General features: G+C 42.1%; 2 protein-coding genes across 3 annotated transcripts; both read right to left on the reverse strand.

Annotated features, from left to right (window-relative positions):
- Positions 1-537: 537 nt before the first annotated feature.
- sptlc1 (serine palmitoyltransferase, long chain base subunit 1) lies at positions 538-10200 on the reverse strand. 2 transcript variants are annotated; one of them, XM_070850445.1, is made up of 15 exons: positions 10132-10200; positions 9283-9390; positions 9101-9195; positions 7619-7712; positions 7436-7508; positions 6333-6465; positions 6119-6248; positions 5952-6041; positions 4747-4854; positions 4470-4565; positions 3633-3729; positions 3373-3427; positions 1761-1878; positions 1393-1466; positions 538-812 (listed from the first exon to the last, which is right to left on the reverse strand). In XM_070850445.1, the coding sequence occupies exons 1-15, from the start codon at positions 10183-10185 to the stop codon at positions 719-721; spliced, it is 1419 nt and encodes a 472-aa protein (XP_070706546.1). In that variant the 5' UTR covers positions 10186-10200; the 3' UTR covers positions 538-718. The 2 variants fall into 2 exon arrangements, with proteins under 2 accessions (XP_070706546.1, XP_070706547.1); XM_070850446.1 differs by lacking the exon at positions 10132-10200 and adding an exon at positions 9688-9753.
- A 7676-nt stretch (positions 10201-17876) lies between these two features.
- chsy3 (chondroitin sulfate synthase 3) lies at positions 17877-22151 on the reverse strand. The gene is made up of 3 exons (XM_070850879.1): positions 21575-22151; positions 20083-20366; positions 17877-19577 (listed from the first exon to the last, which is right to left on the reverse strand). The coding sequence occupies exons 1-3, from the start codon at positions 22149-22151 to the stop codon at positions 18006-18008; spliced, it is 2433 nt and encodes an 810-aa protein (XP_070706980.1). The 3' UTR covers positions 17877-18005.
- Between the last annotated feature and the right edge of the window lie 4563 nt (positions 22152-26714).

The raw sequence follows: 26714 nt of genomic DNA on the forward strand, positions 1-26714 counted from the left end.
GAACTCAAGAAATCATCGAACCAAAAACAGTATGTATTATCACAAAAAAGCAAAACTCGCACCATGACCCACTTTAAATCAGATATATATTTACATCATGAAAGAGGTCAGAAATGCAATGACCACTAACAAACCACAAGTAACATCGACTAAAAAAGAAAAAAAAAGAAAAAGCCAGGTGTAAAACTCAGAGTCGATTTGCATTAAAACAATCCTTGTGTACAGTTCATGTGCTAGTAGAATACAAACACATTAAATAAAACAATGAGCACAGTGTCTCCTCTTTGGCCAGAACATAAAAAACATAAAAAGTCATTTGGTCTGTGGAGAAGTCAAGTCAAGCTCTCACTGCAGTTGTTTCTCTTTGTTGGTGACAGGAGGCCGTTATGGGTCACGGCAGAGAGACAACAGTCCTGCTGAAGGCCCACACTTACATTCATAACATTATACAACATGTACTACATGTTGCATGATTATGACACGTGCTAAACGAGAGCAAAGGCAAATTATTAAGAGACAAAAAACAATCAAGGCAAGGAGATATAACGTGTGTTTATCAGCAAAGATCCTTCCGACACGTTCATTGTGCAAGACTCACAGTCTGTGAATGAGAGCGTCTGCTTGGGAGTGTTCTCCCCACAGTGATGTCCTCCACCGAGTGGACTCCTGCAGAGGCTCCGGTGTTGTCTGCTTAGTTTCAGCAGTGACGAACACTACATCATTTGAGGACGACTGAAGCGGACTCTTTGATACAGGACACAACCTTCTCGATGTCCTGCTCCGTCTGTTCAACGGTGACCACCACTCTGATGCTGAGGACACAGGTGGAGCAGTCAGACGGTGGCAGGGCTTAATGGCGTCTACAAAAATGGCTCCACTGAAACATTTTGACACTTATGTCCATAGGTAAACTCTTCTGCATGTTCTGCATATGATTAAGAAGCTTTCACAAGAGTTGAATATGGTAGGTCTTTCTCATGTTTCCAATTTATTCTTTAAGTGGAAAGTTTCCACCATCTCTTCACACAGATATTCATTTACACCTCTCTGTTCTTTCTGACCTTCTACCTTTTCCATTGGATGTAAAAAGGAGCATGTTGCGCAGTGTCGCTCAGCTCACTGACTCCTTTTTAATAGTTCTTAGACAGCAATGCACCTCTGTGGGTCATAAGCTGAGTGAGTAATAAGCTGTATCTGGCCTATAACACAGAAAAACCACTACTGGTGCAGCCAGTTGGGATCAAGTGTATATCACACAGGGGTGAGGGGTAAGGATTAGTGTTCCACACAGGAAAAGTGCAACACACATGCAAGAATGCACTAGAGGAGACTCAACACAATTACACATTTTGATACACTGTAGCAACTGCACAGTAAGCTAGAGTCCCTTACCTGGGTGGGGGGAGGAAACGCTCCTCTTTTTCCAGATAACGAGCGAGGGTCAGAGCCACGTGTCTTTCCAAACACTGATACAAAAAACATGGAAAGTGCTATCAGGCACTTAAGTATACTATCAGTCTTTAAACTCTAAATTATATCACCATTTTCATCTAAAGTTGCAGGAGAATTTTGAAGTCTGGTCCAAAAATAAAAAGCAAATATATTTATAAGGTTTCATTTTGGTTGTGTATTTACTTTTAACCTTTAGGGCACAAACATGTACCAAAGCTGAGGTTGTTATGAAGAGCCAAGTGAAAATGTGCTTCATCATCATCCAATAGCTGCAATTGACGTAATGAGCTGGAACAGGGAGGACTTACATAATCAACAATGGTGCGAAGAAGCTGCATGTCAGAGTCTCTGGAGCCTGAACTTTTCTCCAGCTGCAGGTGAAGAGCGGGAGCGATCGGCTCTCCTACCAACTTCAGACCTGGAGTTCTGTCATTTGCGAAATAAGCAGGCAAAACAGAAATCACGACATCACAGTGGGGAAAACAAGACTGGAAGTCTGTCGATCATTTCAATGTAAAATGCAATGCGTCCTCCTCTCTGCTAACTCCCTGCTGGCATGGATATGTATTTCCTCTGACGCACAGGCAGCTGCCACATGCTTTCACTCTCCCCTGCCAGCAGTGAGCTTCATTGTGTGGTTATTATCTGTGTGGAGGGTCACTTATGTGCTTGATCAGAATAATGATGCTGCAGCAAAAGAGCAAGTGGAGAGTCTCTCCCACTCTGCAGCTGCACAAGTGGAATGAGCGAGCCCCATCACGAAGGAACTGCGAGACCACCTACAGGACATCATATGCGACATTTTCTTCTAATGTTTCATGGATACTTGTGAAATAATTCTCTCAGTGAGTGTACTTTGTGGAAGACTTTGTGTAAAACTCAGAATCTTGGGTATCAAAAGAGCTGAAGAAAAAGAAGACTCAATCATTAAGACTAAAGACTAATATGGCAAAAGTCAGTGTGCTGATTGACTTCTGACCAATAGCCATTACTTCTGTCCTTTGTAAATCCATGGAGACAGTTATAAGCTAGTCATCTAACTTCCTCTGTAGCCAAGCACTTGGATCCACTTCAGTTTGCTCACAAAGCTGCAGAGGTAGAGCTGATGTGCTGCAGAGTATGCTTAACATCATTACTAAACATCTCACACTAAAGGATATGCCAGAGTTTTAGTTGTGAATTTTTGTTCAGCTGTTGACTCTAAGGAGGAGGATTTTACATTTTACACTCACTGATCATCTTCCAGTGACGACATGCTTGTGCTCTTCAACACGTTCTTTCTCCTGCACTCCTTGTACCCAAATATATTTTTGATCAGAGTAGGGTTTTTGTTTGTAGATGAAGTTTCAGTACTGGTTGATGAGAAAACTTTAGTTGTGTGTTCATCCCATAAGAGGTGGCCTATTCAATTCTTTAAAGTATTATTGTGTGCTTTAATCCTAACACAACGGAGCTGGTGTGAGCCACTAACACTTAAGAGAAACAAGCAGGAGGCGCTTAAGGAAACAGAAAGGTAAAATCATGTGAAGAATAAGTGGCTGCCGTGCATGTAGTGAAATGATTAACGTTCTCCAGCATGTGCTGTAGACTTTGCAGTTGCTTTTCTCTGTGGTGATAAATCGGCTGCAGTGGCTGTTTATATGAATTTCCGTTCCTTTCTCCATACCAATGTGTAAACCGCGACGCACAATATTCAGTGCCACTTTTCTTACCGATGTCCTTTCGTAACTAAGGAAAATAGGAAACAGCCATAATTGCACCAGCAGCAGTCCGACTCTTCTAAACTTCTAGATACATTCGCACATAAATAGAGATCTTTATTCAACCTACAGGGACAGACTGCAATCAAAAAACCCCTGAAGCAAACTGATTCATGATTTTGGGCAATAGAAATAAAATGTGACTGACAGATGGACTTACCCCTGTAACGCCTTGTAGACATGTTTGGACTTATCCCTCAGGACAGTGAAAATATCTGCAAAACAGTAGAAGGTAAATGGGTGAGAACAGATCAGCCTCTTCTTAAAACAAAATTTGTTTTGTTGCAAACGAGAAATGGAAAGCCTTCTCTTCGATAACAGCTTGGATCAAACAAAGACCTCTTTACATTTGAGGTAGAGAAATGCCCCCAAGACTGAAAGGTGCAGAGCAGAGAAAGCAATTAACGACAGAGCCTATACCTGGATCCTCCTCCATGATGTTGAGGGCTTCGATGGCAGCAGCAGCCAGCATGGGAGGCAGGGAGGCAGAGAAACAGTAGCCCTGGCCCGACAGACGCTACAAAACACAGGAGGGAGTTATCTTACCTTTTACTGAATTACAGTGGATGTCGTTAGGACTAGTATTTTGACACTGAACACATTTTAATATGCAAGGAAAGAACACTAACTATATATAAGAAGGAAACAGTCAAAATAACTGTCTGCTTTTGATTTCACCACCTTCAACATTCAACAACCGTGTAGCTCTGGCTTTACAGACTTGGTTAGTGCTGAACCAAATACAGCAACAGATCTGGGCATCATCCAGGGACAACATGTCCATGCAGAAAGACATTCCAAGCAGTATTTTAGAAAACCATTAGGACGAGTATAGCATCATTAACACACTTTAGACTACTCAGCATCAACTTTTTTTACAATAACTTGTGACAGAATGGTCAAAAACTGATTACAACAGAATAATGAACAGGCCATCAGATAAACCTGCAACAAGATATAGATTATTTCAAATATTCAATGCTGCAATGGACTCTTATAGTGAACATGTGACATGCTCACTTGGAAGGAGCCTCACTAATGTTATCAGTTACACTCTTGCTTGTCTTTCTCTGGGATAATACCGTGGATCTGCATTGTTTAAGGACAGAAACTGACTGTGTCCAAGCTTTATGTCAATCAGTGATACAGTGCATCAGCTTGGTTGCCAGTTTTAATCAAAACTTCGCTCAGCCCTAATGCACAGACGTCTTTACAGCCTTCTTCAACATGTATCAGTAAAACTGGTGTCGTATTTACCTGGTGGTCAATGACAAAGGAACGTCCGCAGCAGAAGCCTCCGATGGAGGCTACAGCGTTCTCCATGTTAGCACTGATCAGGTCAATGTCGTCTATCTGCATGGTGCAGAAATGGTACCATGTTACTATTACACTGATGAGAAACATGTAACTCTGGAACGCAGTGCCTTTTTGTGCATCATCTTATTTCTGTTCATTATAAAAGTTTATTTAATAAATCTATTAAGAACATTGTTGCAATAATGAATTCAACTCATTTAAAGTTGGGTGTACTCACATTAACCCCAAAGTGTTCTGTGACTCCTCGGCCATGGTCTCCCAATACACCAAAAGACATGCTCTCCTCCAGAAAGATCCGCACCTTGTACTTGTACTTCAGCTTCACCTGGAGGTCACACAAACAAGATAACTGGGCAACAGTACAGAGACATGTAGAAATACAACAGCCCTGGATTAGTGATGTCAGATTAGATACATTTGTTTGCAAGTGATGCAGCAGCAGTTCGGGTATCGACCCTCTAGAATCTACAGTGTGCTCTGTGCTCACTGTGACTGTTGGCTGACTGACCTCTGTCAAGCTGACACATACTGGCGATTGTTCACACGAGGAGCTGCTTTTGTAATTAATGAGTAATTAGTGACCAACAGTAATGGATACTTGAACTTATGGAGCAACACTGGCAAACACGTAATTAAGCAATGTGGAAGGAGGGTGTAGAACTACTCCAAAAAGGACTGAGGCATTTCTGCCATTTGTAAGCTAGAAAATCAACACTGCTCAGTGCTGTCAGCACAGCATGTGAACACCTGAGGTCCCTTCACTGCTTGTTCCTGCTGGCGTTCTTTAGATCAGCTATATATCAGTTTGGATGTGTTATGCAACGTTAACTGTTTATGCGCATTACTTGGAAATAAGCAAAGTTGAAATTTGCCTGTAATTAGTGTTATCTAATATCTCTGAGACCAAACACAGGAGAGCTGTGGTTACAACACCCAACAGTGGTTACTGCCAGAATAATAGTAACTGCAGTCGCAAAAATGATTGCTGAGTTATATCAACAAAACGAATGTTTTCTTTTCCCTGAGTCAAAGCATTTGTTGTTGAAATGTTGTGCAGGCACTTTTAGTCTTTTGTGCACATTTTTACCGAGCACTTTCAAAGATTTTAACAGCACCTACTGAGGGATAATGAGCCTCGCCAGTCTCTGAATCAAGGAGATAAGGTTTATTGTGGAGAATAATTGGCAGCCTTTGAGGTCCATTATCAATCAATCAATCAATCAATCAATCAATCAATCTTTATTTATATAGCGCCAATTCACAACAGCGTTATCTCAAGACGCTTTACATAAAGAGCAGGTCTAGACCAAACTCTTTAATTAGAGAGAGAGCCAACTATTCAGGAATTCAACATTAAGGATTCAAGAATTCCCACATGAGCAAGCATCAGATATTATATTGAGCAACAAGTTTCCTATTTACCAGTTCAGGGAGAGGACAGATGTCTGCAGTGTTGATGTACAGCCCCTCCACTACAATGAACTTCCGGGTCACTCGAGCCTTACGAGGATTCTACAACAGAAACAAAGTATGTTCGAATTTGACAGTTTGACAAAAATGACAGTAGAAGACAAAACAACCCGTATTACCTTCTGGTCCTCAAGCTCCTGCTCCTTGAGCAGCCTCTCTAGATCCTCCATGTCATTGTGTTTGAAGTATTTGATGAAGCTGCGGGACGCTTGAAGACCCTTCTGGATGGAGAAGCAGGCTGCTTCATCCCTAAACACACAACACAAAACTACAGAACCCAAACCAAACAAGTGCTTAGATGTAAACATCTTGGGTAATAAAGACAGTACTTACACAAAGATGATGTCCCCTCTCTTGGAGTAGGCAGGGATGGCACTAGCAATGGTTGCAAAGCCATAGGAATAGATGATGGCCTCTTCTGTTTTCATGAATTTTGCCAGACGACTCTCTAGCTCCAGGTGAACATCTGGCGGAGGAACACAAAGAAAACAGTTAACACTAATGAGTTGCATCAGAGCTCACTGTTCATTTGGTTTTACTATGACAGAACATATTAACTCCTGTCAACAAATGCAGGCAAGAACAAGACCGGCAGCTGGCAAACATGGATGTAAACAGAGCAGATTTTAAGCTATTAAAAGATGGCTTTGCAACAGAAGGAGATGCATTCAATATATTAAAAACAACAAGAAAAAACTGCTGTGTTTAATTTGCAAGAGAACCCCAACGAGGTACTTTTCACATGTAGTTCCTGTAATGATGGCTCCAACTAAATTAACTATTGAAGTTACGGTCAATTTCTTTCCGAATACAAAGTCACTGATTCACAAGTTATCTGTTTCTAATCAGCGTCTTAGTCGAAGGCAGTATTTCTCCAAGGTGTGAGGGTTATTTGTGGAGGTGGGTAAATAAATATATTTAGTACATTAACCGCAAATGTACAAACTATGTAATATACAGTTGCACTCAAAATTATTCAACCCCCACAGCTGAAAGTTTGCAAATTTTGCCAATACATCTAATTTGCAATGGGGGTTGAATAATTTTGAGTGCAAAAAGTAAAACTATTAAAAAATACAATTAATGAATATTGTAGCCTCACTTGTGTAATTGGCCCACCAATAATTATGGTGCTCTTTAACCAGAAACTTTAGTTTTTAAAGTGGATCTGTTCTTTGCACTTAATTGTGGATCTGAAAATGTTTAGACTACCTTGATACAAAGGCAACTCATAGTATAACTGCAAATATGAAGAGAAAAGCTGAGGCCAGGAGCTTAATGAACTGTTACCACAGGTAAGATTCCTGTAGGCTTCCCTCCAATGACCAACACGATTTATAGGCTGAGGCGTGAGCCTACAGTCCCCCGAATTAACTGGATATCAGATGGTGGAACTTTAATGGAAGATGAAATGCGGAGAAGAATTTCTCACTCACCAAAAGTTCCATAGAAGCCTCTTGGACCACATGTGCCCACTCCATATTTCTTCAGCGATGCCAAAGCTTTTTGCTGAAATAAGAAGAAAAGAGAATGTATGCACCGCTCCTTAACTCACCAGCATGTGGAAAGAAGGAAGAATAACAGTACAGGTAGCAACGGCTTAAATGATAAGTACTGACCTTAACCCGCTCATGGTCGAGGAGACCCAGGAAGTTAAAGGATGCAAAGTTAATACACTCCTTTCCATTGATTATGATTTTGTGGCTGGGAGGCCTGTAATGAAAACGTTAGGGTTAATCCTGAGTAACATGCCTGCATATGTCATTGTCAAAAAGATTTTTTTAACAAATCAATTTAGCATGTCTAAAAGTATCTAGCACTTCCACTTCCTCACTTAGTTTGGTTCATGTGGCTCGGTGAGAACAGTGCTGTCTAAATACTGAATAGGATGAGATGAATTTTCCCAGCTGATTTGAAGCAGTTCTTCTTGTTAAAGAGAGGGAGCAAGAACAGTTTTGTTAAGGGTTATTTAACATTCATTTCTTTAAGAAATTCTGACCCAGATTGGTGAGCAGGACACTTTACAGTGTAAAAATAAAGTGCTCTCTGGTGGACAAACTATGTAATGGGAACACGGTTTCTAAATGACTGCTGTGACGAGCTGATACATACACCGCTACTCTGAATATGTGATAAGCTACAATCAGTGACATAATGTCAGCAATGTCAATTTAAGGGCCAGGCAGTAGTTGGAGAGCCTAGAAAAATTTATTTGGCATTTTTGTAACGGAGATGTTTTAAACTCTATCTGGATCCATATCTGCATCCAACGCACATGGTGATAGACTGCTTCCTCTGACTGCTGGCACCCCCAACCTTTAGAGACAATCTTGCTTTGCGCAGACATCAGAATTTCTTTGTGGTTGTGAAACCAACAGTTTACCTTAATATCCCGCTTTAAGGTTGTTAAAATCAGTCTGACAGTCCATTTTGTATCATGTTCTTTAAATTCAGTAGTATATTGAAATCCAAAGTCCTATTTTATTGGTGAAGCATTTCATCAGATGGAGTGGATCAGCTTGTCTTATTTGATCTCTTTGGAAACATTGGGATCTGTACTAGAATCTAAAATAAGAGTTGTGTGGATCATTTGTACTGAATTTAGACCCAGTTGTCAGTATATTAGGTGCACCCATAGACAGAAAGTAGGAAGTGGACAAAGCTACTGTGACCTCACCCATTCGTTTGTGGACTACAGTTCTGAAACCTTGGGTTTGCCATTTTTACTGTTGGCATCTGACAGTCACCAATTTTTTTTCTCCTCAACCTGAATTCTGCATGGAGCCACCTCTGATTTGTCAGGTTTAGACATGATCGCCTCTGATTGGTTATTCACAAGGTGGCCCCGCTTAAAAGCATACATGAATTTATTGTCTGTTTTAATCTAAACTGGACCTGGATGCTGTATTGAAAAAGACTAGTGATTGAGACTATAAACTAATTAGGAACAAGTTTTCTAAGGTAACAAGTAGGGCCTTTTTCCTGATGCATTTCATCCGCTCACAGCCCAGCTGTGATGACAGGGAACACTTCTGTGAGCCGTTGCTCCAGCAAACATTTGAAAGCAGTGGGGAGAGCAGTGGGTGTCCTGTGTGTTTTACCCTGTGACAACATCATAGTTGAGAGAGGGGTGGTCTTTGGAAACAGGAGGAACGAGGGGCTCCGGCTGCCACTCCTCAATCAGGTCCTCCTTTTCCTGTAACATGGAACCACATGACAGCTGTTTGGTGACACGTGGAAAACACTGCTAATGTTTCTTCTTCCCTGTCAGCACTGGGATTACCTTCTCTGTCAGCTTGTACGTCTCATGGAGTTTGTAGGTCTTAGAGAAGAGGAGTCTGATGATCCACAGTATAAGGATACCCTCCAGAATCAGGTGATAAGCAGGAGCCTGGGGAAGACGGGGACATGAAAATCACTTCCACTGGTGGTTGCTGACTGTACAAAAATATCTAGAACTCATGGCACTGTTCCACATAACTCCAGGACTTAATCATTCTATCGCTGACAAAGTCTATTTGTCAGTATAGCAGAATGTTGCCACCCACCATACAATACATAACTCACACATGGCTTTAATAGGTGGTGGACCTCTGACTGCTAAATAGGCATTTTAGTAAACGCACGTTTTCATTAATAAACTAAGACAGAAATAGAGATGGAAACATGTGAGGTTAACGTTAGGTACCATCTTCACGCTTTCTGGGCAGCAAAGCACAATTTCATGACATAACTAACTAACGTTCATCACATGACACATTCAACTTTAATAGTCATCTTGGCTTCAACGCTGTAACTCGTCCAGTGAATTCGTTCGGCTATTATTTTCTACTTTAGAGGCGAGCCACGGGAGAAGCTGAGGACCTCCAGCCAACTTCCTGGTTAGTTTTCCTCTCCATGTTGAGCTAACATTAACCCGGGGAGGGAGCAGCGAACACACAACAGGCGATTGGGTGCCAGAGTCTGTCAAACACCTTCCCCAGGCCACGGCTACTTCCTGGCTGAGAAGTTTGCAATTAACAGCCCATGTCAATTTAAAAACACCAACGTGTAGCTAATAATATACGGGGACTACCTGGAACCGCCAGAAAACGATTCTACCCGACAGAGTTACCAAAAAGGAGAAACTTACCTCATAAAATGCTTGCACCATTTCCACCAACACCCACTGCTGCCCGGACGCCATGTTTGTTTTCCTTCTGCAACGTCATCAGCAATGCTGCATTTGGGTTCCACAAGAAAATTAGTAGACTTCAGTGTCCGTCCATAATACAGCCCGCATTACTACTCTCTATTGTTTGAAGCTTGACAGTAAAATACTTTAAAAAAAAAAAAAAATAGAATAAGCACAAACAATTTCATCAAATAAATAAATTAAGTAAGAACATTATATCTAATTCTACAATAAGATGAAATATTCACAAATATATGGATAATTGATTCATAAGCATGTCGATTTTGATTAAAAGACTGGATACACACATTGCATAAAATAACCAATAATTCAGTTAAAATTCATTCACAACTTTAAAAGTATAATTTTAAAACTGAAACAAGGAACAAGGAAATCAGCATACTACTTAGGATTGGCCACAGACACATACATGAAATAAATTATTTATTTATTATTATTTATTTAAAACCACATCTTTTCAATTTTTTTCTAGCACCTTGCTTTATTTCCAACATGTCCTCTCTGTTTTATTATTGTTGTTTCTGTCTCATTTTATTGGTGGATATTTCATTCCATTTTAATTTTGCATTGTCTGATTTTATTTGCCTCACAGCAGTTGTGAATATTTTAGTCAGTGGAACTCTGTACACTTGCATCTGTATTTGTACACATTACAATACAATACATATCTGTGACACAGACAGACCTGTGATAAATGTGTATTCTTGTCTGAGTTAAGAATGAACCTGTGCTCTAAGTGATTGGCAAAGACGTTTGTGTAATCCCCCTATCTTTTTCACATGGTGTCAAAATCAGAAATCATTCAGTTACTATTTCTTGTAATGCCTCTGTTTGGTCCCTGCAAATAACTGTACAGTTTTTAGTGTGATTGTTGTTGTTGTTGTTCACGAGTCAACCGTCACGTTTGTGCTTCTTTGGGGGACTGGACAGCTTGTTTTTGTGGAGCCAAATGTACATACATTTCTGTAAGGTAAGTCTAAGGTAAGAATTTCTAAAAATCAACATAATCTTACAAAGTTGTGACACTGCATGCTTCATGTGTTGTGCCTCCACTGGGATCACATGTTGGGGTGTGAGCTGTGTGTATCTGTTCATACATTCATATTTTTTGCAAGCTAAACTGGTCTCTTGTGATGTGATGTTGGGATGCCCCTGTTAACTTCTGCCTGCTCTGGTTCTAGAATAAAAAAAATCATGATTCAATTTTCTAGTATTTTCGTTCCTATTTTCTCATATTTCTTTCTCTCCATCTTGACAAACTGATGTTAGACACAAGAAAACAGGATAATGATGGTCCAAATTCTGGTGGTATTTGCGTACAATATTGTAATCAATATAATCTATGAAATAAGAAGTATCTGAAGAATGTACACTGCTTTTCTTCTAGCAGTCCAACAATGCATCAGTTTGGCAGATGTCATCCAAACCCACACCTCTCAGTGATGATCCAAAATGATGATCTTCTTCTTCTTCTCCTTTCGGCTTTTCCCTTCAGGGGTCGCCACAGCGAATCAGTTGCCTCCATCTAACCCTGTCTTCTGCATCCTCTTCTCTCACACCAACTACCTTCACGTCCTCTTTCACTACATCCATAAACCTCCTCTTTGGTGTTCCTCTAGGCCTCCTGCCTGGCAGTTCAAAACTCAGCATCCTTCTACCAATATATTCACTATCTCTCCTCTGGACATGTCCGAACCATCTCAGTCTGGCCTCTCTGACTTTATCTCCAAAACCTCTAACATGTGCTGTCCCTCCGATGTACTCATTCCTGATCCTATCCATCCTGGTCAACCTCAGCATCTTCATCTCTGCTACCTCCAGCTCTGCCTCCTGTCTTTTCCTCAGTGACACTGTCTCTAGACCAAACAGCATCGCTGGTCTCACCACAGTTTTGTACACCTTTCCTTTCATTTTAGCTGAAACTCTTCTATCACACATCACACTTGACACTTTTCTCCACCCGTTCCAGCCTGCCTGCACAAGCTTCTTCACCTCTTTTCCACACTCTCCATTGCTCTGGACTGTAAGACCCCTGGACCCTAAGTACTTAAAATCCTCCACCTTCTTTATCTCTTCTCCCTGTAACCTCACTCTTCCACTTGGGTCCCTCTCATTCACACACATGCACTCCGTCTTGCTGCGGCTAACCTTCATTCCTCTCCTTTCCAGGGCAAACCTCCACCTCTCTAGCTTCTCCTCCACCTGTTCCCTGCTCTCACTACAGATCACAATGTCATCTGCAAACATCACAGTCCATGGATATTCCTGTCTAACCTCGTCTGTCAGCCTGTCCATCACCATAGCGAACAAGAAGGGGCTCAGAGCTGATCCCTGATGCAGTCCCACCTCCACCTTGAACTCCTCTGTCACACCTACAGCACACCTCACCACTGTTTTACAGTCCTCATACATGTCCTGCACCGCTCTAACATACTTCTCTGCCACTCCAGACTTCCTCATACAATACCACAGTTCCTCTCTGGGTACCCTGTCATAAGCTTTCTCCAGATCTACAAAGACACAATGCAGCTCCCTCTGACCTTCTCTGTACTTCTCTATCAACATCCTCAAAGCAAATACTGCATCTGTAGTACTCTTTTTTGGCACGAAACCATACTGCTGCTCACAAATGCTCACTTCTGCCCTTAGTCTAGCTTCAACTACTCTTTCCCATAACTTCATTGTATGGCTCATCAGGTTTATTCCTCTGTAGTTGCCACAACTCTGCACATCTCCCTTGTTCTTAAAATTGGGCACCAGCACACTTCTCCTCCATTCCTCAGGCATCTTCTCACTATCTAAGATCCTGTTGAACAACCCAGTCAGAAACTCTACTGGCACCTCTCCTAGCCACTTCCATACCTCCACAGGTATATCATCAGGACCGAGTGCCTTTCCACTCTTCATCCTCTTCAATGTAGTTGTCCAGTCATCTGGAAGCACCTCCTGACCACCCAGAGCCTGTCTCAACTCCTTCCTAAAAGTCATGCAACACTCTTCCTTTTTCAGCTTCCACCATTTCGTCCTCTGCTCTGCCTTTGCCCATCTTCATCTTCCTCACCACCAGAGTCATGCTACACACCACCATCCTATGCTGTCTGGCTACACTCTCACCTACCACTACTTTGCAGTCACTGATCTCCTTCAGATTACCCCGTCTACACAAGATGTAGTCTACCTGTGTGCTCCTACCTCCACTCTTATAGGTCACTCTATGTTCCTGCCTCTTCTGGAAGAAAGTATTCACTACAGCCATTTCCATCCTTTTTGCAAAGTCAACCACCATCTGTCCTTCTGTGTTCCTCTCCTGGATACCAAACCTGCCCATCACCTCCTCATCATCTCTGTTTCCTGCACCAACATGTCAATTGAAGTCTGCACCAATGACAACTCCCTCGCTCTGCATCACTTCATCAAGGTCCAACCAGAATTTCTCCTTCTCCTCCAGCTCACATCCTACCAGTGGAGCATACCCACTAACAACATTGAACATCACACCTTCGATTTCTAGCTTCAGACTCATCACTCTATCTGACACTCTTTTTGCCTCCAGGGCATTCCTAACAGACTCCTCCTTCATGATAACTCCTACTCCATTTCTCTTCCTATCTACACCATGATAGAACAACTTGAACCCTGCTCCTAAACTTCTAGCCTTGCTACCTTTCCACCTGGTCTCCTGGACACACAGTATGTCTACCTTCCTCCTCTGCATCATGTCAACCAACTCTCTACCTGTCATAGTTCCAACATTCAAAGTCCCTACTCTCAGTCCTAGACTCTTGGCGTTCCTCTTCTCTCTCTTCCTACGAACACACCTTCCTCCTCTCCTTCTTCGACGAACAGTAGTCCAATTTCCACCGGCACCCTGTAGGTGAACAGCACCGATGGCGGTCGTTGTTAACCCGGGCCTCGACCGTTCTGGTATGGATTCGATTCGCATGTTTGATTTGGCAAAAGTTTTACGTCGGATGCCCTTCCTGACACAACCCTCTGTATTTATCCGGGCTTGGGACCGGCACAATAAGACACTGGCTTGTGCCTCCTTGCGGCTACATTGATCCAAAATGATGATAATCATTCATTATCAACAATGAGGTTTATCTAGGATATTATGTTGTCTACTGTGGAAACTGTTGATGTTAATGTTATTTTCTAACATAACTACTCTGGATGGCATTACTCTGGCCTCCAGCTCCACTGTGAGGAATCTGGGAGTTATCTTTGATCAAGATTTGTCCTTTCACTCCCACATAAAACAGATTTCCAGAACTGCCTTTTTCCATCTACGTAATATTGCTAAAATCAGGCAAATCTGGTCTATAGATGATGCAGAAAAATTTGTCCACGCATTTGTCACTTCTAGGTTGGACTATTGCAACTCCTTATTATCAGGCTGCCCCAATAAGTCGTTTAAGACTCTCCAGCTGGTCCAGAACGCTGCTGCTCGTGTTCTGACGAGAACTAAGAGAAGAGACCATATTTCTCCTGTACTGGCTTCTCTTCATTGGCTTCCAGTAAAATTTAGAATAGAGTTTAAAATCCTTCTCCTCACCTACAAGGCTCTTAATGGTCAGGCTCCATCATATCTTAAAGAGCTCATAGTACTATACTACCCCACTAGAGCACTGTGCTCCCAGAATGCAGGCCTACTGGTCCTCTAAAGTAGTGCAGGAGCCAGAGCTTTCAGCTATCAGGCTCCCACCCTTTCTACATTTAAGAGTAGACTAAAAACCTTCCTTTTTGATAAGGCTTATAGTTTAGGGCTGGATCAGGCCTTGGACCAGCCCCTAGTTATGCTGCTATAGGCTTAGACTGCCGGGGGACTCCCATGATGCACTGGGCTCCTCTCTCCTCCTCTTCCTCTCCATCATGTCTCATGCTGAATGTCTGTTACTAACTTGGTTTCGGAGTCTTTCTGTGCTTTCTCATCCCTCAGGTTCCTGTGGATCCTGGTCCTGGTTCTCCTGCTGTGGTTCTCTGGTTCCTGTGGATCCTGGTCCTGGTTCTCCTGCTGTGGTTCTCTGGCAGCATGAATCACTGCTGAGGAATGTCAGCCACTCGTCATGTTTTTCAATGCTACCATAGTGCTCATTTATTAGTCACATTCCTATTGTCAGTGCTATAGCTGTTGTTAGTATGTTGGTTGCTGTTTGTTTTCTCTCTCTCTCTCTCTCTCTCTCTGTCCAACCTCCACACAGACCCAACAGAAAGCCCCCCCCCCTCTGAGCCTGGTTCTGTTTGAGGTTTCTTCCCGTTAAAGGGGAGTTCTTCCTGCCACTGTGTCCTAATATAATATCTGATGCTGCTCATGTGGGGATTCTGGAATCCTTAATTTGGAATTCCTGAATCGTTGGCTCCCTCTCTAATTAAAGAGTTTGGTCTAGACCTGCTCTTTATGGAAAGAGTCTTGAGATAACGCTGTTATGAACTGGCGCTATATAAATAAAGATTGATTGATTGATTGATTTGCTTTTGAATACTAGTGGCCGTGCACCAACTTTAAATGGGTCGATTTAAGCATCTTAAAGTGTCTTTGATTAATTTTTACTCTGAAATGTTCTTTCACTCAAGGATGCACACACTTAATATATTATAGTTACACCACGCTGAACGGATATATGTAGTTAGACATTTATTATAAATAATCAGCTGTTACTTTAGCAGTTGTTATTGCTAGCAGACTTTAAAGCAATTACACTTTGGTAACGAAACCATTAACTCTTGACAGAATCTATGCACATGACCCACCACAGTGAAATTGACAGAAGTGCAATGCATTCCCAAAAGGAAACAAAAACATACCTTGTAATTAAGATCGTGAGATAGTTTTCTTGTTAATGAGATCATTTTTCCTGCAGTGTTGTTCCGTACAAATGTGAAACTGAAAATGTGTATGGATGAATGTTTATGGTGTGTAGAACACTGTAAAGCTTTAAGCTCTTTCTTTTATAAATAAAAACTGTAACATAAAAGCTAAAAGTAATCTGCTATTTTACAGGTGCATTTCACATTTATTTGTGTACTGCCAATCAAACGTCTGAAAACAGCTGCTGTACTCATGACAAAAATAATTGCTTAGTCTTGCATTATGATAAATGGTAGATCAAAAAAAGTTTCCTATTAAAAGTAAATAATTTGGTATGTAGAGTTTCCAGGAAAAACTTTGTCATGGGTGCAGCAGCACCCTTTGGTAGAAACCAGGCTAATTTAAAGCTGTTTTGTGAGCTTGTTCCAATTATTATTCCTTTTCACAATAGGCAGTAGGCTATCATATTAATAAAAGAAAATGGATGCAATGCTGGTAACGTGGTCCTGAGGCAGAAGTGGAAAACGCTGTAATAACTGTGGCAGTGATAAAAAATCTATTCAGTCCAGACTGAAATCACTGCAGGTGTCGGGTCTGTCCAAAACCTTGGAAATGACACAACCAGAGACAAGCCAACATTTTGACACAATGATTTGCTACATTAGTCAGCCAATCAAATGCAACTACTGTCTTGAGCGGAGCTTCATTATGTTAGAGATTGTCTCATTGTGCCTGTGACTTTAATGGGATCACTATGCTTCCAATGAACTGCTCGTACCATGGAACAGCATCTGAATCCCCTCCCTCCACATTCCAACATTGGCATTTGTAGAAGACATTTTTTGTAATTTTCAAGTCAATAGTCCAACAATCCAACAAACATTTGCTTCACTTTTACAAAGACAAATGCCATGATCATGATAACTACACTGTTGCCCATAAAGTTGGAATAAAATGTTTTTTTACCTCTTCTCATGAAATGATTGTGACAATGTGATTTATTCTTGATAAATAAAGTGTATATCTTCTCAACTTTATTGATCAAACTCTTCCAAACATGTCACAGTGAAACTTAAACCACAATTAACCTTTGCAAACTGTGTATTCAGGCTTTAACAAAATTGGGGGAAAACAAAATTATTCCAACTTTATGGGAAACAGTGTATTATGCACCTTGTAAACATTCTATTAACTGTTCTCGACTGTTTTGATAATGGTAGGATGCACACTCAGGACAGTAGTGAATTGCTGGATCCCCATGGCTTGGCATGAATAAAAACAAGGTCAACAAATGAAGTCAATCATACGTAAGAGAGAAACAAAAAGGCTTTGAGAGTGGAAATGAGAGAAATAGCTGAGCAGGCTAAATGACCAAACAGCCTCAGCTTCTGGTCTGCAGGAGAGAATTTCTAAAAATTCACATGGAGATTAAGGTTGCACATTAAAGCGGTCTCTCTCTCTCTCTCTCTTTCTCTCTCTCTCTCTCTCTCTCTTGCACATACAGGAACATCAACCCAGACATACAGGTTGTGTAATGCAGCATGACGGTGCTGCTCCTGGCACAGCAGCCATCCACATTAAAGTATTCAATTCTCTGGTTAACTGAGGTGCAAGCTGTGATTCTGTTGCATACTAAAACCTGCAACACATTAAAGCAGCACTTTGTGTGTAACCTTCACCATCACTATGATTCGACTGTAATATATTATTTTTTTCTGCCTTTGATGTCTTTGGGTCATCATTTGGTGACTTCTGGAGGTCGTTTATGTGTGAATAAAAATGACACTGGTAGAGAATTAGAGTTTACTCCAACCCAAACCCTAAGGCAAAATGCAAAAATGCATTTTGAATTGGATAGTCTTGGGTTCTTTTCTAGATCAAATTGCCCTGCCTCTGAAGACCTCTGATCCACAGTCACACCATAACAAACAAAGTCCATCGCTGTCTGCATTCAAGCAGAACTGAGGTAAACTTGCATGAAGGAGTCCATGAGGCTGGAACATCAGGATGAAGTTCTGTTATACCCCGCCTCTATGTGTTTCTCCAGCCACAGCTCCGCTAACTGTATCGTTGATGCAAAGGTACTTGCTCTTGACCCAAGGCACATTTTGTGTTGCTTCTGCTCAAGACTTACGTTGCAGTGAACAGGATGATAAATGTGGACAATTCCTGGTTCTTGACTGCGCAACACTTTTAAACCAGAATTAATAACTTTTGTGAACAAGTCTACGTCTTCCAATCCCCAGCCTTGGATCGAGGTGTCAAAACCTCCAGCTTTTAGTAAATCACTCTTGTAAACACACGTGATTCCAAAGCCATAATCTCGCCAGAAACCACTTTTCTTGGTGAGCACAAATTTGTTTTCTCTTGGAGCCTTCTCAGAATACACCATCTTGGGATTGTACTGACTAAAGACAATGGGGAAATAGGCCTGTGTCCCTTGCACAGCATTGTCTCTGCAGCGCTGCAAGGCATCAACATTAAAGATGAGATCAACATCACAGAAGAAGAGGAGAGTGTCATTATCAAGCTGTGAGGAGCCCAGCTCCAGAGCCAGTCCTCGTGAAAAGTTGCCTGTCATGGGGATTATGGACAGGTCAGCTTTGGGATACTTCCTGTAGTACTCTTTGATTAACTGACTGTGTTTTCCTCTGTTCTGGTTGCTCTCATTGTCCACCAGAATGATGGAGAGCTTAACATTTTGTTTGGGTATCAAACACACTTTCTCAAAGTTCTCCATAAAGTGGACAAAGGTGTCATAGCGACCAGACAATGGGACAAGGATGTTAACCTTTCTCTGGCTTTGCTCCCACATTTCCCTGGTTGATTCATAGACCTGGAAAGGTGACAAGAATTTCAAAGAGTTGGATAGAAAAGACAGGGATTGGGACTCAGAGTTGATGGCAGTCACTAGTTCGGCCACATCTAACGCCTCAGTTTCAATAAAGAAGGGTCGGCTAAAAGACTGCTGAAGGTAAGCGTGGCGCCTCACAGGCACTGTTATTTTGCGGCCCTTGTGTTTCTTGTACAGAAGCAGTAAGTCTAAGATGTATTCTGCGCCATGCATTGGATCCACCCTGTAGTAGCCATACTGAATTTCTTTAAAGTCAATTACACGGCCACGTGTTTTTGAATTCTCATTTATCATGTCCATGACCTGGAGTATGATGTCTTCCAATGCAGTCCGAAACAAGTTGCCAAGGCTTTGTCGAGCCATCTTGTTCTCAACAGCAGAATAAATATGGCGGCCAGTAAGGAAATCCCACTCAATGACATCATTTCTCTCATTGGGCTGATAGAGCATGTAGGAAGGTGGGGACCCCAGCTGTTGGTCCTCCCACAGTACTTCTGTATCGCTGAGGGAACTCATAATCAGGCCTTCGCGGTGGAGCAGGATGGTGCGGTAACGAAGCCTTGAGATCTCACGGCTCAGCATGAAGCTGTGCAGCCGGTACTGGTATGCAGGCTTCTTGTTGGGGTGGAGGGTGATGGCATTGTGGATCTTGCTGCTGTGAAGTTCTTCGATGAACCCTTTCTTGTTGTGGTCATAATTCTCATAGAAGAGCTGCTGCATCTGTCGAAAGAGTTGTAACACCATGATAAGAGCAGAGATGGTGTCCTAGTACCAGTACAAACAACACACCCCATTGCCACCTTGATCAAACTAAACTAACAGTGCCTTTAATCAAAACGTTCTTTTCATTACACATTTACTGCGTACTCATACCACTCAAATAACAAATTAAAAAACTATATGACCTAATTACACTAACTTAAAGTGAAAAGGCATAAACCACATTTAGGTCGAAACTAATTGTGAAACTGAATTTTACAATAAAGTGTAACTTACTAATTTTGGTTTATTGGATCTTATTGTCGTACGTTTGGCCTATTGGTAATAAGAACATTGTGTATGCACATTAACAGCTGGGTTGTGACACAGCATAACTAAATAGGAGGGCTTCCATGATGAAAACTAGTCCTCCTTGTTTCTCAGTTCTGAATTAAACGATCAACTTCCCTCACTGTTACTGAATACAGACTCCTTGGGAACCTGAAAGAACAGAAAGCAGATCTACCTCATACGACCACACACACTGTGTTCCCCCAAAGCGTCGCACACAGCGGCCCACTTCCACATCCTCATGAGTGGTGTACATCTCCCTCAGACAGGTACTGATGTGAGGGACCATCCTGCGTAGCACTTCTCTACTGAAGATCATCCCGGGGCCTCCCATGCAAAAGTTCTCTCCAGGCTCTAGGGCCAGCCTGCCCAGCTCCTCAGCCATGCCCAGGCCTGTCTGGCCGAGGTAAAGGGGCTTGCTGCTGTTCAGGGACCGCAGAAACAACTCCAGTTTCTCACCTGGCAAAGGGTGAAGTGGGATAAAGGCTTTTTCATAACACAGTCACTCTGGGCAGGGTCAGGTTCAAAACTTGGAAAATTAGGATAAACATGTAAAAAAAACAGTAAAATCAAAATAAACTACAGTAGAAAACTAACAAAATGATGATATATTGTTATTATGTTATCTATTGTTTCATGCAAATACAAGTTTAAAAGGTGGTTCAGCTTAATCAGAAGGTGAGCCTCATTTAGCTCTGGCCGTCATTACGATTAACTATGTTACAAATGTCCTAACTTATGTAATTGCTGAGATGTGGGAACACGGTGACATCACTACAACAAAGACTGACGGGGCGAGAAGCCGAGGAGTCAGATGATCAGACAGGTTGGAAACAAACCAGTAGTTTAGCTGGTTTTGGGGGTAAAGCTAAAATGAGCTACACCTAAAACACTGCACAGGAAAACTGCAGATAAGTCACTGTTGAAACAGTAAGTACGTCTGTGAACTGTGATGGATAGGTCTGTCTGCCTTTACCTGGGGGCAGTTTCCAACTTGATCGTCTGACAGCTCATGTTTCTTGACCCTTTCCCTTTTAGATCTGGTGGCCATGCTCCCATATCTCATCAATTAAGCTGGTGAGCATAATGTTATTACCAATAGGATGGATGGCCACAACTACAGAGATAAGACCAAAGATGTTGTGAAACAGAATTATCCTCCACAGCAGAGGCAATAATGCAACAACAAAGAAGCAGAGTGGGGATCTCTGACACAGCGTCATCTTCTTTAAAGCTGCACGCAGAAAGAGAAAGTCTGAAGAGGTCAAAACTCCTGATAGAGTAAAGAATAAAGTAGAATAACAGTAGAACAGCTTTATTATAAGACCAACTTGTGGTCTTTATCAGGGTCATAATGCATAATGCATAATGCAAAGCCTATCTTGAGGCATATGACACCTGAGGGTCTGGGGTTTGCCTGATTGTTAAATCAGCCCTGCCTTTAAAATTTGTTCAAATGTGGTTACATTTTGTTGAGGGTTAAAGTTGGTATGTTCAAAAACACATAGGGGGTTACACACGGGTGTATTTCTCTCACTCTGGCGCGCACACACACACACACACACACACACACACACACACACACACACACACACACACACACACACACACACACACACACACACACAAACAGGAGCTATCAGCTTTACTATTCTCAAAATAATCACCTCTTATGTAAACATCATCATCTGCCCGCATGAACCACTCGTATTTATTCAGGTAGTGGTCGTGGATGTACTTGAGCATCATGAATGACTTCTTCTGTGGCGGGTAGGAGTCATCCACACCTGCCAGCGACACCACCGGGACGGGGACGGGCACGTGGACGGCGCCAGAGCCGGCGCTGGAGAAGAACTCCACCTTCCCGGGGATGGAACTCACCCAGGTCTGGTGCGCAGCCACGGCGCGAGTCCGCAGGTACTTTTTGGCTGTCATCACGCCGACATAAAGGAAATGCTGCGGTGTGCTCACGGGTCTCCCGGTGTCTCCGCTACTGTTCCCAGTCCTGAGTGTCCTGCCCTCCTCCTGACTGGCCTGCGGGCTGTCCCGGTCTCTCACAGGCGCGCTGTTCCCCAGGATGCCAGGACCTTTACCTGCGGAGGAGTCCCTGTAGAACAAACACTCGGGCGACTTTTTCCTTTTACTTTCCAGAACCTGAGGTACAATGAGCCAAGAGGACGCGGTGAATCCGAGAAAGACGCCGAAAATCACGGTCGTCCACGGTCTCCTCGATTTCAAAGCCATTGCTGTTCACCCTACCAAGAGTTCGGCCGTGCGGTGGACGGTGTGAGTTACATGTATGAATGCTGCCGTTGTCTGGGGACGTGCTGACGTGTAGGGGCATCCAACATCTCTGAGGAGCATTATAGGTGGAAAAATACACTTCCCACCTCTGATAGCTCAATTCGTGGACCTAAAAAAACATACACCCCATTCAGAATAGTCAGCCCCATCCACAAAGCTCTCTTGTCCCATTGGAAACTGTAACTCAGAACCGTACCACAGCCCCCCCCAGGGTACAAATATTTTATAGCAAAGTTCCATTCCCGTTACAAGCCGCGTAGAATCGTCCAGATGTTCCGACTCCCGGGTAGCGTTAGCGTCCCTTCGTCTTCTTCTCCTCCTCCTCCGGAGTCTCGCGGCTGCTGGTTAACGTTACCACTGTACCGTGTGGGATAAGCTAACGTCAGTCACTAACACGTCACGGTACTGTAACGGTAACTGTTAGCTCACTTTAGCCCGCTCCCGACTCACCGTCAACTTAAACACCGACGTTTAGACGTATCTTTTTAAAGCCAACTTCACAGCGGCTTAACGGTCCCTCCTCATACAAGAGGCAGGTTACTCATCACCATACCGTGTCTGTGTTACATTAGCAAGATCAAGAGGACTACAGTCGGGGTTTTCATTTTTCAGAATAAAACGTAATTTCTTGAAATCGGCAGAACTCTAGTCCTGAAAGCCTTCATTTTCGTACAGTTGCCATTATTTAAAATCAATAGAAAATATATTCAAGGTCTAATGCAACAATGATTTATCTAATTAATGATACGTTTCACAGCAAGAGCTGGGTGTTTTATTTTATTTTGAAGGCTAATTATCCACCAGCAGGTTGCTCTAATCAAAAGTAGACTTCCGCTCAGATTTTCTGTTTCAGAATAAAAGCTTCCCAACAGATTTGGAGGGCTCGCAACCGGGTTAATTTTTAAAAGTAGTAGTTTAACAAAATCACTTTTTCAGATTATAAGTGTACATTCCACGAATCTACTTCGGTTTCATCAAAACGCAGACAGCTATTGATTCTTCGCTAGAGGTTGTTAGTGGTCATAATCATTTACATCAATTTGTTCTTGTCAATCTTGACTGCAAATACCTTTTCTAATAATTGTTAAAGGGAAAACAACGAAGATAAGTGCGCATCCTATTTAGTAGCGTAGAGGCTGAGGAAGGATGAAATAATGATTCAATACTTTACATTTTTAGTTGGTGGAAGGTCGTTTGGATTTAACTCAGATTTTCTTATTTAATCAGACTGCAGCTTGTTTTTGACGAGTTGTGGAGAAGGTCTAAACCAGCAGGTGGCAGCAGAGTCAAAGGGGTAATAAACAGCAGAGTTCAGTCTTTCCACACATTTTGCTGACTGCTTTTACTGTCAGGATCTCTGCTGAGGACACATTATCTAATCTATTGTCTGTGATTTCTGTTGGATGCTTCACAGTGCTTCATACACGTGAGGATAATGATGCGCACTTAACACAGCCTCTCCTCAGAAGTATTTGTGGTGTTGTACTTGACTATCTCATAAAAATGCAAATGGTTTCAGAAAAATGGTCATATTCCGACTGTTTCTGGAAAGGAGGATTCAGACACTGTGAGCCATTTGAGGCATTTTGGTCTTTGTCCCCTGCAGCATCAGCCTTTTTTTTGTTTTAGCTCCTTAGTTATCAGGAAAACATAATTGTGCTGTTTGACCACATCATCTTTGAGGAAGGGCTGCAGAGCATCAGGACCAAAAGCTTATGAACAGCTTGATAAAATGTACACCTGCACACTTGGACCCTTCATGAGTGTTATAACATTTGGAACTACAGATTTGATGCCTTATTAGAGAGCAAGAATGTTTAAATTAATCTCAACCCGGCAAACACAAGGATATTCTTATTTAGGGCTTATAACTGATCTACACACAATTAGTACATTTTTTGAATCATTAATAAAGCCATTGTATACAATCTCCAAATAGATTATTTAGAATGGTGGGAGGATTTATTTGATTTAAAGTTAAGACCTTGGCTGGATAGACCTGCTAGAGTACCTCTGTACTGTCCTGTCTTCTGCAAGTTCCCATTTAGTACACAGTACAGTGGAGGCAACACAAAGCGGAATAACCAGCTCTACCAGGCTGGAATTTGAAGTTAGGTTGTTGCACCATGTGAGCACAGAGTGAACTGAAATAATAAAGGTCTTATAAGCAAATGAAACAATATGAATTCAAATGTATCAAGTAAGGGGAACTTACACGGCCACAGATCATGATGCAGAAGGAACATTATCATTTTTATAAAAAAAAGTTTAAAACAAAAGCTATACAGCATTCTGTGACAGACAAAACTTTGACTTTGAACAAGTCAGAATGAAAAAGGAAGATCTGCTTTACTCAGTCATATTCTACTCACAGATAGGTGATAGAAGTATTGAGCAGCAGTTGAACGTACAGGACGCTGACAGCCCGTCATTGGTGGAGAGGCTGGTGATGTCATCAGGGCCCGTGTTAGGAGGAGGAGGAGGAGGAGGTGGGGGGTGTCAGTGTGTGCCCCCCCTCACAGTCCACAGTCTCATCCGACGGAACTCTGCTACTCACGTCCGATGAGCTGCGCTTCATGTGTGGTGGGCTTTCAGGAGGCTGACTGCTGCTTTCCCTCCCCATCAGTAAACAGTGGATATATCTCCATCAGCACCAGGACGGACCCATGAGCCGGGCCAGGATCGTTAGTCTCCCATAGAAAAGGTAAAAGTCCCCCCCACCCCCTCCCCGGGGTCAGCCAGTGTGCTTCTGTGATCTGTTTACATGTTGATATTGATGATCATGGCTGGACCGCGGTTCAGTGGATAAGGAACAATCATCATTCATCAGTGACTTTGTTTTAGTTGCAATCGGCGTGAAGAAAGTGTGATCCATAGCTTTTTGCTCTGTTCTTGTTGTTGTGAGACACTCCACAGCCTCTCCAAGCAGAGGTGGAAGGAAGATATTTAAGTCCCACACAACACATCTGTGAGACTGGCATGTGTACTGTAGTTTGACGATTTTATTCATCCACTTTAGAGGGATGAGAAAATAAAATCTGATCTGTTAATGACGTGTAGTTAGTTATTAGGTTGGTTTTACCTGCAAAATATATGGCTGTGGGGAAACTGTCATATATTTGATGATTTGCACATGTCAAATACATCAACATTAAAATGAATGACGTATGTTTTTGCAGCTTTCTAACATTCTGACATTGTCTGTAAGGCGGACCAGGTGGAATGATCACACTTTTTCTTCCTCTCATTGTTATATTAATTAAGCAATGAGCAGGATAAGTAACTGCTGTCTGTAGCAGCACTCACCTCATAGCTTATTCCCCCAGTCGACATAGACAAGAACTTTTTCATTTGGTCTGATGTATCCAGCTGACAGGAGAAATGCTGCTTTTGTTCGTTAGTTGAAAATGTTGCTAGGAAATGTTGAATTCATTTTTCTTTTTGGCCAAAAAGTCAAACAGAACTGAGTCTAGAAAACATGAATATCACATTTCAAGAACACAGAACTACAACTGAAAATCAAACCATAAACTGCACCTCAGGAAGGCAAAACCTCTAAATTCTAAAACTGACAGTTATGACCTACATCCACTACCTCTCCCATCCGCTGACAGTGAGATCCCAGAAATCCTTGGTACGCCACTAAACAGAATCCAAACTGCTCTTTGCCACAAAGTCTGACTATTTTAGGAGGGAAGATTTTCTGGGAACAAAACTGGGTGCAGCAGTCCTTCTTTTACTTTACAGTCATGCAACACAGTGTCTTGATGGAAGATATGCTGTCATTCCTTTGTAGCTGATGTATTGACGCTGTGCGATTATATTTCTATAGTTTAAATAAAGTTTGAAATAGCTTGCACTGGCATTTTGCAGGGGTGCACTGACAGATTTCCTTGACTGCACCACATTGGTATCTAAGCCATGAAATGACCAAAAGTCAGCTTGGCACGCCCCAGGCGCACTGGGCTGGGCACACTTGACTGTGATTTTTGTTTTTTGTTTGTTTGTTGGCTTGTATTTGGTAAATATTGCACTTGCAAATATTGTTTCTGTTTGTGAAAAAGAAAGTGTACCCTAATGGACCAACAGGTTGCATTGTATGTTTTGTGTCTGCAAAATGTATCTGAGCACATGTGTTTCACCTGCACTGACTTAAACCCAAAATGTGGTGTGCAGTGTAAGAACAGGAGTCAGAACATACAGTATGCCGGAGTGAACTGCTTCTGCTTTAAAGAAACAGATGTTTTTCAGGATCTGAGGTGTGAGTGTGTCCAGCACATGGGTCATGGTGTTCCTCAGGGACGTCGCCATGAAAAGTCCAGGTTAGCAGTTAGTGCTACAGCTTTGGTGCATGTGTAATCATGTAAGAGGAGATGCTTCATTTCTTCAAAGCTATTTCTTTTTAAATGAAGATACATTCTTAAGGCTTGTTTTCAATTTGCTCTTCATGACTTACTGAATGGCAGGTGTATTTGAATTTCTTCATATTTAGAATATTCACGG

This window comes from Pempheris klunzingeri, chromosome 19 (assembly GCF_042242105.1).
Source record: "Pempheris klunzingeri isolate RE-2024b chromosome 19, fPemKlu1.hap1, whole genome shotgun sequence".
Lineage (NCBI taxonomy): Eukaryota > Metazoa > Chordata > Actinopteri > Acropomatiformes > Pempheridae > Pempheris > Pempheris klunzingeri.

Bases quoted from the DNA above. Each gene is read 5' to 3' on its own strand.
- sptlc1 (XM_070850445.1), bottom strand. From the start codon at position 10,185: ATGGCGTCCGGGCAGCAGTGGGTGTTGGTGGAAATGGTGCAAGCATTT. The intron at 9,391-10,131 runs GTAAGTTTCTCC...CGTCTTCCCCAG, and splicing joins TGGTGCAAGCATTTTATGAG to GCTCCTGCTTATCACCTGAT. The intron at 3,428-3,632 runs GTATAGGCTCTG...ACTGTTTTGCAG, and splicing joins CATCATGGAGGAGGATCCAG to ATATTTTCACTGTCCTGAGG.
- chsy3 (XM_070850879.1), bottom strand. From the start codon at position 22,151: ATGGCTTTGAAATCGAGGAGACCGTGGACGACCGTGATTTTCGGCGTC. The intron at 20,367-21,574 runs GTGATTATTTTG...ACCCTTTGCCAG, and splicing joins TGATGATGTTTACATAAGAG to GTGAGAAACTGGAGTTGTTT. The intron at 19,578-20,082 runs GTAGATCTGCTT...CTCTTTCGACAG, and splicing joins AGTGTGTGTGGTCGTATGAG to ATGCAGCAGCTCTTCTATGA.